The sequence below is a fragment of the Sus scrofa genome, chromosome 9 (assembly GCF_054392235.1).
Source record: "Sus scrofa isolate SSC_HxYL_T2T_F1_AM1 chromosome 9, Sscrofa_HxYL_maternal_Yorkshire_Landrace_v2.0, whole genome shotgun sequence".
Lineage (NCBI taxonomy): Eukaryota > Metazoa > Chordata > Mammalia > Artiodactyla > Suidae > Sus > Sus scrofa.
Window position 1 is genome coordinate 77,806,134 of NC_139391.1, and position 13,707 is coordinate 77,819,840.

At 34.9% G+C, this 13,707-nt stretch overlaps 1 protein-coding gene across 11 annotated transcripts in view; it reads left to right on the forward strand.

Annotated features, from left to right (window-relative positions):
* Positions 1-13,707, forward strand: part of VPS50 (VPS50 subunit of EARP/GARPII complex) — a 140,135-nt gene that overhangs the window by 60,669 nt on the left and 65,759 nt on the right. For all 11 annotated transcript variants that reach the window (XR_002347039.2, XR_014815787.1, XM_021102384.2 and 8 more), the window contains 2 exons: positions 10,440-10,572; positions 13,366-13,457. Coding sequence is in view for 9 of the 11 variants with exons in the window: in XM_021102384.2 (XP_020958043.1) it covers positions 10,440-10,572; positions 13,366-13,457 (225 nt within the window). In the remaining 2 variants the exon portion in view is untranslated. The remainder of the gene's footprint in view (positions 1-10,439; positions 10,573-13,365; positions 13,458-13,707) is intronic.

The window sequence follows — 13,707 nt, forward strand, 5'->3', positions numbered from 1 at the left end:
TGTTTTGAATGTGTGTATGTGTTTAGATGGGGGTGGGGATGGTAGCTCTCGGAGTTGTAACTCTGTGAGGATGCCAAAACAGCTGCTTCCTTTGTGCTTGTCACAGTGTGGTCAGAGTGTTAAATCCAAGTGAAATAACACAGTAATACTTTAAGGATACTCCTGAGAATTTTTATTTTGATGTTTTAATATTAGAAAATCATCTTCTTGATGTTTTTGTAGGTAATTGGTGATAGAGATTGCTGATGGGTATAAAAGTAAATGAAGAATTAAGACTAAATTTACCAGCCTCTTTTCATATTTACCAGTTTGCACTGAAGCAACTTTCAAAAGGTGATCTTTTTTTTTTTTTTTTTTTTTTATTGTGTGCTTCAGATTTGAAAAGGCTGTGTATATATATTCATTCTGGATTTATACTATTCCATGAAAATGGCCTCTACATTCTTATTAAATTTATTGTTGATGATTAAGGCTGAGATAGTGCTGGTTTTAATAAGCTAATTTCATTATTTTAACTTTGACCAGGTAGGTGGATTGGGTTGGTTAATAGTAGAGATGGAAAGTACAAATCTTAGCTGATAGTGATGAGTTTGGCAATCATATCTGTGGATTCTATGAAAGTGTTAATCAAGATTTGATTAAGGAATGAATTTTGGAATGAATCGATATTTTTATAGTGAAGCATGATGGAAATGTTGTGTTGCGCTTTTTGCGCTATAACATCTGGATTTGTGAATCTTCTCCAAATGCTGCTTCCTAGGTTATTTGTTACATCTGATCACCAGAGTTACTAGACATGTATGTTATCTATATTACAAAAAAAATGAGAGTACTTAAAATATTCCTCCTCTTAGAGTTCCTGCCATGGCTCAGTGGTAACGAACCCGACTAGTATCCATGAGAAAGCGGGTTCGATCCCTGACCTTGCTCAGTGGGTTAAGGATCTGTTGTTGCTGTGACCTGTGGTGTAGGTCACAGATGGGCTTGGATCCCGAGTTGTTATGGCTGTGGTGTAGGCCAGCAGCTGTAGCTCCGATTTGACCCCTAGCCTGGGAAGCCCCATATGTCACGGGTGCGACCCTAAAATGACAAAAAAAAAAAAAAAAAAAAAGAAAAAATCCTCCTCTTGTGGCTGATTGTTGAGATAGACTTAAAATACTATAATACTATAGCTTTTTCCTCTTTTCTTACCTTTCAACCTTCCCTGAATAAATTGGTACTCCTAGTTTTCAGACAGTGACCCTGAAAAATAGCTCTGGAACATAAAGAAATGTTTGATAAGCAAATCTCTAATTTCCATATATTCTTTTTAAAAAAATCATTTTATTGAAGTATAGTTGATTTACAGTGTTGTTAGTTTCTCCTGTACAGCAAAGTAATGCAATTATACACAAATACAGTAGTTTGCATCTACTTCTTCTAAACTCTCAATCCATCCCTTTCCCACTTCCTTTATCTATTCATCTGTGGATGGGCACTTAGGCTGCTTCCATGTCTTGGCTATTGTAAATAATTCTGTGAATATTGAGGGTGCATATTATCTTTTCAAATTACATTTTTCTCCAGATATGTATCCCAAAGTGGGATTATAGGATCACAGAGTAGCTCTATTTTTATTTTGAGGAACCTCCATACATTTCTGCATAGTGGCTACACCAATTTACATTCTCACCAACAGTGTAGGAGGGTTCCTTTTTCTTCATACCCTCTCCAGCATTTATTATTTGTAGACTATTTTGATAATGGCTATTCTGACTGGTGTGAGGTGATACCTCATTGTAGTTTTCATTTGCATTTGTCTAATAATGAGTGATATTGAGTGTCTTTTCATGTGCCTTTTGGCCATCTATATGTCTTCTTTGGAGAGATGTTGTATAGGTCTTCTGCCTATTTTTTGATTGGGTGGTTTGTTTTTTTGATATTGAGCTGTATGAGCTCTTAGTGTGTTTCGGAGATTAATTCCTTATCAGTTACATTGTTTGCAAATATTTTTTCCCATTCTGTAAGTCACCTTTTGTTTTGTTTATGGTTTCCTTTGCTGTGCAAAACCTTTTAAATTTAACTATGTCCCATTTATTTATTTTTATTTTTACTTCCATTACCCTAGGTGATGAATCCAAAAAGATATTGCCGTTATTTGTTAAAGAGTGTTCTGCCTATGTTTTCCTTTAGGAGTTTTATAGTGTCTGGTCTTACATTTAGATTTTTAATCTATTTTTGAGTTTACTTTTGTGTATGGTATTAAAGATAGTTCTAATTTCACTTTTTTTTTTTTTACGTATAGCTGTCCAGTTTACTCAGTACCACTTACTGAAGAGACTCTCTCTTCTCCATTGTATATTTTTGCTTCCTTTGTTATACATTAATGGTCTGTGCATGGGTTTATTTCTGGGCTTTCTGTCCTGTTCCATATCTATATTTCTGTTTTTGTGCCACTACAATATTGTTTTGATAACTGTAGCTTTGTAGTATAGTCTGAAGCCTGGGGGCTTGATTCCTCCATCTCTGTTGTTCTTTCTCAAGATTGCTTTGGCTATTTAGTAGTTTGATAGGAATTTCATTGAATCTGTAGATTGTCTTGGGTAGTATAATTATTCTGACAGTATTGATTCTTATAATCCAAGAACATGGTATATCTTCCCATTTATTTACGTCATTTTTGATTTCTTTCATCAGCATCTTAACAGTTTTTGGAGTACAAGTCTCTTGCCTCCTTAGGTAAGTTTATTCCTAGGTATTTTATTCTTTTTTTTTTTTTTTTTTGTCTTTTGTCTTTTTGTTGTTGCTGTTGTTGTTGTTGTTGTTGCTATTTCTTGGGCCGCTCCCGCGGCATATGGAGGTTCCCAGGCTAGGGGTTGAATCGGAGCTGTAGCCACCGGCGTACGCCAGAGGCACAGCAACGTGGGATCCGAGCCGTGTCTGCAACCTACACCACAGCTCACGGCAACACCGGATCGTTAACCCACTGAGCAAGGGCAGGGACCGAACCCGCAACCTCATGGTTCCTAGTCGGATTCGTTAACCACTGCGCCACGACGGGAACTCCCATATTTTATTCTTTTTGATGCAATAGTAAATGAAATTCTTTTCCTTAATTTCTGCTTCTGACTTTTCATTGTTAAGTTTGTTGAAATGCAACAGTAACTGTGTATTAATTTTGTATCCTGCAACTTTACAGAATTCATTGCTGAGCTCTAGTAGTTTTCTGGTAGTGTCTTTAGGATTTTCTATGTATCTTGTCATCTGCACAATGACAGTTTTACTTTTTCTTTTCCAATTCAAATACCTTTTATTTCTTTTTCTTTTCTGATTGTTCTGGCAGGGACTTCCAAAACTATGTTGAATGAAAGCGGCAAGAGTGAACATCCTTGTCTTGTTCATGATCTTAGAGGAAATACTTTCACCTTTTCACTGTTGAGTATGATGTTAATGGTGATGTTAGCTGTGTGTCACCATATTCAGTGGTAAAGAGGTAAAAACATTATATTGAGGTAGTTACCCTCTTTGCCCACTTTTTGGAGAGTCTTTATCATAAATGGATGTTGGATTTTATCAAAAGCTTTTTCTGCATTTATTGAGATGGTCATATAGTTTTTAATTCCATTTTTTAATGTGTGTCACATTGATTTGTGGATATTGAAAAATCCTTGCATCACTGGAATAAATCCCATGTAATCATGATGTATGATCCTTTTAATGCATTGTTGAATTTGATTTGCTAGTATTTTGTTGAGGATTTTTGCATCTGTGTTCATCAGTGATATTGGCCTGTAATTTTTTTTGTGTGTGTATGGCATCTTTGGTTTTGGTATCAGGTGACCTCATAGAATGAGTTTGGAAGTGTTCCTTTCTCTCCAATTTTTTGAAATAGTTTTTCAGAAGGATATGTGTTAACTCTTCTCTGAATATTTGATAGAAATTGTCTGTGAAGCCATCTATTCTAGGACTTTTGTTTGTTGGGAGTTTTTTAATCACAGATTCGATTTCAGTACTTGTAATTGGTTTGTTCATGTTTTCTTTTTTTTTTTTTTTTTTGTCTTTTTTTTTTTTGCTATTTCTTGGGCCGCTCCCACAGAATATGGAGTTTCCCAGGCTAGGCCTCTAATCGGAGCTGTAGCTGCTAGCCTATGCCAGAGCCACAGCAACTCGAGATCCGAGCCGCGTCTGCAACCTACACCACAGCTCACGGCAATGCCGGATCATTAACCCACTGAGCAAGGGCAGGGATCAAACCCGCGACCTCATGGTTCCTAGTCGGATTCGTTAACCACTGCGCCACAACGGGAACTCCTGTTCATGTTTTCTATTTCTCCCAGGTTCAGTGTTAGAAGATCGTACCTTTTTAAGAATTCGTCCATTTCTTCTAGGTTGTCCTCTTTATTGGCAAATAAGTGCTTATAGTAGTTTCTTTTGGTCCTTTGTATTTCTGTGGTGTTGGTTGTAACATCTCCTTTTTCATTTCTGATTTTATTGATTTGGGCCCTCTCCCTTTTTTTCTTGATGAGTCTGGTGAAAGGCTTGTCAATTTTGTTTGATCTTTTCAAAGAACTAGCTTTTAGTTTCATTAATTTTTGGGTTTTTTTGTTTGTTTGTTTTTTGTTTTTGTCTGTCTTCTGTTTATTTCTGCTCTGATCTTTATGATTTCTTTCCTTCTACTAACTTTGGGTTTTCTTTGTTCTTGTTTTTCAAGTTGTTTCAGGTGTAACATTAGGTTGTTAGTTTTTCTTGTTTTTTGGGTTAAGATTGTATTGCTATAAACTTCCCTTGTAGAACTACTTTTTTGCTGCATCCCATAGACTTTGGATCATCATGTTTTTGTTGTTGTTAATTCAGAAACTCAGATTCTTTTCTTGGCCTGCCTTTTATTTTTTGATTACTTAAAGACAGTTGTTATTTGGTTGGTTTCTTTGAATCTTTCCTGTTATAGTTATTGTTCACAAATGTCTGTGTGATAAGCTTCTCTATTTGAAATTTGGATGCGATTTTTATAAATTTAATAGGAGAACACTAGTTTTTAATGATTTTAGTAGTAAGATGTTAAAAGCATGAGATGCATTTGTTTTTATGAGAGATGACACTGGTTGGTTGCACAGTATAGTCTGATTTTGAAATGAGTCTGATTTTGAAATGAAATGCTCTTTGAGACAGAATAGTCTTTAAGTACAAAGATCAACACATTGGGCTTAAATCTATTAAAAACAATATTTATATATCTATCCCACTTTGCCTTTTTTCCTTAAACCACTGACTGTCTTGTGTACTTAGTACAATAAATCTGTACATTTGTTTCTATTTTAAATTTTTTTAGGGCCACACCCATGGCATATGGAAGGTCCCAGGCTAAGGGTCAAATTGGAGCTGCAGCAGCTGGCCTTCGCCACAGCCACAGCAACAGCAAGGTGGGATCCGAGCTGCATCTGTGACCTATACCACAGCCCACGGCAATGCTGGATTTTCAACTCACTGAGCGGGGCCAGGGATCCAACCTGTGTCCTCATGGATACAAGCTGGGATCATTACTGCTGAGTTGCAATGGGAACTCCTACACATTTGTTTCTATTTTAGATTATAAATTTAGGTGAGTATCATTTTGTTCAGTATGTCATAGTCTTATGTTTGTACATATGAACATATTTGAAGGTAATAAAGTTTCAGGTTTATTTTGGAGACTTTTAGGCATGGGCATTGGTTTAGCTAAATTTGTGAATTATTTACACTTGAGTAAGTTTGGCGGGAAAAAGCTTGATATAATTTCACCCAATAATATCAACTTTTTCAGAAAAAAATTCACATATGCATTTCTGTGTGTATAAGCTCCTCCAAGCCCATTACATTTTAGCAAATTGTGAAGTGGTGACATAGTAAAGAACCTCCTTTTCCTCGAATAATTAGGCAAATAATGTAGCTAGATGGTGGTTAGGTGGAGAATAGAAGGTTTCAATTTTCTGGTTTGTTAAACTGTGACAGGTACAATAAAAATTGGTGGACTATAACACAGTTATTTTTATAGTTATAAATTTACTTTGGGAAAAATAAGAGTAACACTGCCTTCCTTTTGTCCATCAGAAATGTTGGGATAGAATTAGATTAAATTTATTTACATAATATAAACATAAATTTATGCAAAGTTGAGTTTATGAAAGTTAAAAAAATTGACTTGTAGAAGAGTACCTTTTTTCTGATGAATGATTATAAGTTGCAGAATTTTTTTGAGATTTTTTTTTTTTCCCTTCTGCTTTTAGCATTTTCTTGACCTCATGCATCACTGTGAGTTTTCATTGCATTTGTGTGGTATGGGAGCTATGTACTGATGTGGTAAAAATAAACCAAGGAAAAAAGCAAGATGGTTCATTATCAAGGTAGTAGTTATAAAAGGAAATAATGGAAGTCACTATAAAAAGTTACCCCAAATTATGACATAAGTATGCAGAAATACTTGTGTTGATCCCTGCAAGCCATGTGTCAGTCTGGATAGCCATTCTAATTTTTCTGCAGATAGGTACCTGCAGGCAATTTGGTATAGTCAGAGAAGTTTCACTCCTCCTGCATTCCTTCCATTGTATCCCCCATGCCACCTCTATCCGTAACTAACTTCAGTGTTTTTATATTCACTGTTTATTTTTGTGATGATAAGCAGACATAGGGATTGATTTTTTTCTATTTCTTCTGACACATACACATATAATAAAGGTGAAAAATTTCCATTTGTCTCTCTCTTTCATACAATGTGTGTGTGTGTGTGTGTGTGTGTGAGTGAAAGAGGACATTTTAAAACTTTTAATTTAAAAGTTTTTAAATCCATATGTCTGTTTATCATTTTTCACAGCTGCATAGAGCTTTTTTTGTGTGTGAAGATAGTTTATTCAGCCACTGTCATATGTTTAGATATTTAGATAGCTTCCAATATTTTGTGACTACAGATAATTCTTCAGTGAATAACCTCATGCATATATATCTTTGCATCATTTGAAGTATACCTTTAGGATAAATCCTAAGAGTGAGATTGCTGGGTCAAAGGGAAATACACATATAGTTTTGTTAAACAATGCCAGATTTACCTCCATAGGCTTGTTTCACTTTGCATTTCCACCAGCAGTGTATGAGAGTGCCTGTTTTTTCATAGCTTTGCCAAGAGAGTATATATGGTATCAAAGATAAGCAAAGCTGGACACTTGTTAAAGTGGTGTGGACAGATTTTAATCAACAGTATACTGTTGGAGTAGGGAAAAAAGAGCGTATACTGAACTCAGCTTCCCTTTGTACAGAGGTTACTGGGCATATTAAAGGGAGAATGAGGGAATTAGAAGGGGCTCAAGCAAGGGCTCAGAAGAAGCAGAGAAGTGAAAAATTACAAAAAAACAGGGGTACTTCGTCAGTGTGAAACCCATCTGGGTTTGCTAAGTGGGACTTATCAAGGTTGGGCTCCACCTTCTCCCTCAGAGACTAGAAGACAGGGGCCCTATCTTCAGGTTTTAGTTGGAACAAACAGTGTATTATTTTGGCAGCCTCGAGTTTTCTCAGACAAGCAATTTAAGGGGTGCTAGGGCCATCTATTTGCTTTCTTTTGAGTGAAGTTGGTTATGTTTTCCTGTGTTTAAGGGCCATCTTTATATCTCAGTTAAGTGTGTTTGTACGTTCTCCCCATTCTTCTTCAGGGTTTTTGGTCTTTTTTCCCCAAACTTTTAAGAGTTCTTTATAAATGTGGGTTTTTGTTTTTTTTTTTCCTGTGGTAGATATCCTGAAGACCTTTTTGAAGTTTGTCATTTGTCTGTGGATTTGCTAATACATTTTTTGCCATATAAATTAAAAAGAATTTTTTTGCTTTCATTTTTAGGGCCGCACCTGAAGCATTTGGAAGTTCCCAGGCTAGGAGTCTAATCCGAGCTATAGCTGCTGGCCTCAGTCACAGCCACAGCAATGTGGGATCCGAGCCTCGTCTGCAACCTACACCACAGCTCATGACAACGCCAGATCCTTAACCACTGAACGAGGTCAGGGATCGAACCCGTAATCTCATGGTTCCTAGTCGGATTCGTTTCCACTGCACCATGACGAGAACTCCCATAAATTTTTAAAATTTTATGTAGTAAAATTTATCAAATTTTACTTCTATTGCCTCTGAATTTTGAGTCATTATTAGAAAGCCTTTCTTTATATCAAGGTGAAAGAAGAATGAACTCATGTTTTCTTCTAGGGCTAATGTAGCTTTATTTTTACATTTATATCTCTTATCTGTTTGGAGTTTGTTCTTATGTATGGTGTGAGGAGTGGGTCTAATTTTCCAACTGACTATCCAGTCTTACTAACACTTTGAGGAAAAGACTGTTTTCCCCTAAGTGATATGAGATGCTATCTTTATCATGTACTCTGTTTTTGTATGAGGCTGGATCTATTTTTGGACTTTTTTTTATTGATATCTTAGTAAATTCATAAATGAGGGTGAACTGACATCTTGATGATGTTGAAACATCTTAACCAAGAATAAGGGATGTCTTTGCATTTGTTCAAGTCTACTTTAAGTCTTTCAATTTTCTTCATGGAGTTTTGGATCACTTTTTTGTTAAGTTTATTGCTAAAATTTTTTTTTGTCTTTTTTGTTATAAATGGAGGTTTCTCATTGTATCTTCTGAATAGTTATTATTTGTGTTTAAGAATTCTGGTTTTTTTGTATATTAATTTTATAACCTATTACCTTGATGAATTCTTTTATTGTTTGAGTTTATCATTGATTCTCTAGGAATTAGATCCTAGGTGTATCATGTTGCAGATAGAAATAGTTTTATTTCTTCTTTTCCTCTTTTTTGCTTATTGTTTTTTTCTAGTCTAATTGCATTGCCTAGTACCTCAGGAACATGGTTAAAAAGTAATGGAGAGGAGTTCCCGTTGTGGCTTAGTGGATTAAGAACCCAGCTAGTATCCATGAGGATACAGGTTCGATCTCTGGGCTCACTCAGTGGGTTAAAGAACTGGTGTTACCATGAGTTGTGGTGTAGGTTGCAGATATGGCTCAGATCTGACATTGCTATGGCTGTGGCATAGGCCTGCAACTAAGCTCCAGTTCAACCCCTAGTCCAGGAATTTCCATATGCCTTAGGTGTGGCCGTATTAAAAAAAAAAAAAAATGGAGATAGTGTACATACTTGTCTTCTTCCTGATGACAGTGAGTATGCATTAAGTTTCCTTATCTTAGGGAAATACCTATCCATTTTTATATTCTCATGAGTTATAAGGAATGGCTGTTGAATTTTATCAAAGAGCTTTCAGTATCTTTGGGGACAATCATTTGAATTTTCTCCTTAGACCTATTAATATGACAAGTTGTATTAGTAGATTTTATAAGATTGAACTATCCTACTGCTCTTGGCATAGACTCTACTTGGGTAGTCTAACTCCAGAGCCTAATAACTCCTTTATTTTACTACTTCCTAGTTGAGTTTCAGAGATTTGATGTGCTTACACAAAAGTTTACTGAGTCATATAAGTTACTATTTTTATTCATTGCTTGATGAATGTTTTAGTCAATGGGGAATTTAGAAGAGGAAGAGATTGTTATGGAGAGAAAAAACCTATTGAAAGACTACTCCCAGCTGTGATATCTTGAGCTATAGCTCTACTTTCTGTGTAGCTTATTTCTACTAGCTATTTATCTTAGAGGGCTTACAGTGTAGTCTTATTAGCCTTTCAGTGTTTTATTAGCATAATCAGTTGTGGTGGATTGATTACAAATAGAAAAAAATGCTGGGAAATCTCAAATGATGGAGCAGAAACTGCATTGGGACAAATAGACAGCCTGCAAAATAGGATCGAGGCATTACTCTACTTGCAAAAAAAAAAAAAAGGGCAGAATGACAAACTGGTAGTTTTTACAAAGGATAGAGGGAGAAAAATGCATATGTTTTCATTAGGGAGAAGATTTGGGACCACATTATTTCATAGCCGTGTTATATAAAACATTTTAAAATGTTATTGTAAGATATGAAATATCTATATCCACGTGATTTAAAGAATTTACAGATTGTCAGAGGTATTTACTTAATTTGCGCAAATGAAGTGATGGAATTGTAAAATATGACCACTTTATTGCAAGTTGTGACTTGGGTCCAGGATGAGTATAAAGCTGTATTTGCATGCTAAAAAGTACAGCTTTGGAAAAAAATATATTTGGAGACGTTTGCACTACTATTTATGAGAATTCTTGTCAATTCAGTAATATATGGATTCATAGTATGTGGACTGATATTCCTAATGAATACTAAAAAGCCATGTTGAAACAGGAAGTACTTGAACAAAATTTTCTTGCCATTGAACTTTCACTTTAGATATGTTAATGGAAATTACTTACCTAATTCTTGAGTGAGTTTGGGACTGTAACATTTTATTTTGATTAACTTTGGGTTAAACATGATAATTTGAAAGTTGACTTTTCTCCTTTTCTTTAGCATGTTACACCAGATAGCTACATTCCATGCCTTGCTGACCTTTGCAAAGCACTGTGGGAGGTTATGCTCAGCTATTATAGGACTATGGAATGGCATGAGAAACATGACAATGAGGATACTACTTCTGCTTCTGGTAGGAAGTTATTTTGATTTTATTTTTAAAAACTGAACTATAAATATGCTGTATTTCTGGAGTAAGGAGAAAGAAAAGGGACAGCTGTACTTTGGGAACTTTAGGAACCATAGTGACCATAGGTTCAGTGAACACTAGAAAAAGTTCTTCAGCTTCTGTAAAAGTTTTATTATTACCTTTAGGGATTTGTTGGGTCAAAGGACTTCTTGTGTGATAGATATTACCAGTTTCTGGGAATATGTGTAATGGCCTTAGGATTATATTATTAAGAAAGGGTTTTAAAAAAGTAATTGTAAACTAGGTAAGACATTGGTCTGTCCACATTTACTGTAAAATTAGTGCTAATTCGTAGCTAGTTCAGCATTAAGTCATCTTTGCTAATTTTCATGTTGTAATAAAGTTAGATTCTAAGAATAATTATACTACTCTTCTTGAAAATAGTAGGACTTAAAATTTCATAATAAGATATTTAAAATATTCATCTTTGAAAGCAAAATACAACTTGAAATGACAATGATATAGACAGTTAAATAACCAATCTTGGAGAAATTATAGCTAGGCATTATGTTTAAATTACTTCTTATATATAATTATATATCTTAAGTGATTATCGAATAATAGCTAAGATTAAGTATTCAAAATATTTTTAATAGTAATAAATTATTGTAGCAGTATTTAATGTGGGCAAAATAATTTATACTTTACAGACTTTTTATATTACATACAGTGTAATATAGCTAGTCAATCAAGTTATTTTAGCAACTTCTAATTTCCTGAAATGTTTGGTTTCCATGATTATGTGGGTGGAGGAATGCTCAAATCTTATTGATTAAAGAGGATTTGGGTAGTAGAGAAGATGTACATTTAATATTTATCTTGACACATAAGAAGTTCTTAAGTATAGATAAAATGGAAGGATTTTCATTCTTTTAGAAATGTTGATGAGGAAGGAGGAAGGTTTGAAGGAAGAGAGAGAAAGAGGAGAAGGCAGAGAAAATGAGTGGGCTCTGAGCCAGGATTCTAGACTAGCCTATTTATACCTAAGTCCTCTACTACCTCTGGGAGTGTAGGCTTTTCAATCAGAGATGCCTGGCTTCAAATTTTGACTACTATTTATCAAAGGTGAGAACATGAAGAAGTTACTTTATCTTCTCCAGGCTTCTGTTTGCTCCTGGAAATGGTAGGTTAAAAAAAACAAAAAACAAAAAGTTCCATAACGTAGTATCACATTTATTTGTAGGATTTGCTATAAAGTTTGGAGAAAATGAAAAGGTGCTTGTATTGTTTGTTGTTAATAGCATCAAAGGAAATGGCTCAAGAGAGATAATGATAATGAAATGTCTGTAAGGCCTTTTTTTTAAATTTTACTTAGAGAATTCCTGGGCTTAAGGGATTTTTTTTCCACAGAAATTATTTGGCAACCTTTATTTTTTCTGGATGTAGTAACTGTTTAGACATCTCAGCACCTGTTTGTCTTACACTATTTAACGAGGAACTGAAGAAAAAGTTTGGAACAAAATTAACACATACTTCGTATGTGTGGTATATGTAAGGGTTTAAAAGAAAATATATATTCATCATGGTGAAGCTTGCTTTTTGCTTCAGGCTAATAGTTTACATTATTATATATATATCTATCTATCTCTGTTTATATGTACACATTTTCATTGGGGTATATACCAGATTCAAACTTAAAGCTTTATTTGAGCCTTCTATACTTAGTCCTCTTTGCTAAAACTTCCCACTAATCTATATAATTTAATTTAAGAATATTCAGGACTCTAATTAGTATAGTAGTCAGCTGACAATATCTAGAACTCTAAAATGTCATTTGTTGACCTGAAATTATTTCTTTGATATTCACATTAAGGACTAAAATTGCAGGAATCAGTAATTTAAATATTATTCTTCACAGAACTTCATAAAGCTGAAAGGCCTTCTAAAGTTCATCTGCTGTAGCTCTCTAGTGATACTTCTGGTATCTTAACACTTGACCATTCTAAATAAAATTCTAAAAGCACGTGCACTGCTCTCAGCTGCTGGATCCTAATAGCCAGACCATATGGATGATATGGCTCAAGCTGTAAGAGTGGTCAAAGGTACATTAGGCATGTATCTGGGGCCCCACCTGTGCAAGGCCTTTTGCTGGTTACCAGTAGACACCCTGCTAGTCTGAGATAATATGCTTAGTTGTTCTGCACAGTTTATTTGCACAAAGGCATAATCTTTTACTACGATGTATGTGTGTATTTTCAGTTGCTTTTGGGGAAAGATTTGTTTTGAGGTCATTGACCTTACCTGTTGAAATGGACATTGTTAAATTATTTACTTGGAATGAATAAAAGTATTCTAGATATCCAAAAATATGAAAAGTATGCATCATTGCCTCACTTCATGAGGAGTTCTGCACTCTCTACTCTTGTTAACAAGCATATTAATTGATAATTCAGTTTATTGATCCTGTAATGCCCTGACAATGGGAAGTATATGGGTCATTGAGGACCAGGTTTCTGGGATCACACTGCCCAAGTTGGAATCCCAGCTCTAATCACATGTGAGCTGAGTAGTCTTAGGTGCAAAGTACTTAACATTTCAGAGTCTGAGTTTTTTATCTATCTTATCAAATGATTTTAATCATAATTCCTTTTTTTGACATTATTTTGGTTGTATAAATATTGAGAATATTTTCTATATTTTATGTATGCTTACAATATATGCGTCTGATTATGTTTTTTTTTTGGAAAACAAAAATGTGAAGCAAATTTTAAAATGTATACCATATTTTATTTTCAGAAGGGAGTAATATGATGGGTACTGAAGAAACAAATTTTGATCGTGGCTACATAAAAAAGAAGTTAGAACATGGACTTACACGAATATGGCAGGTTTGGTTTTTTAAAATTTCTTTTTTTACAAAAGCAATAAATTTTGTTAAAGTTGGTTTAGAGGAGTTCCTGTTGTGGCTCAGTGTGTTAAGGACCCAACATTGTCTCTGAGGATATGGATTTGATTCCTGGCCTCCCTAGGTTAAGGATCTGGCATTGCTTCAAGCTGTGGCATAGGTCACAGGTATGGCTCAGATCCAGTATTGCTGTGGCCACGATGAAGCCCTCAGCTGCAGCTCCAGTTCAGCCC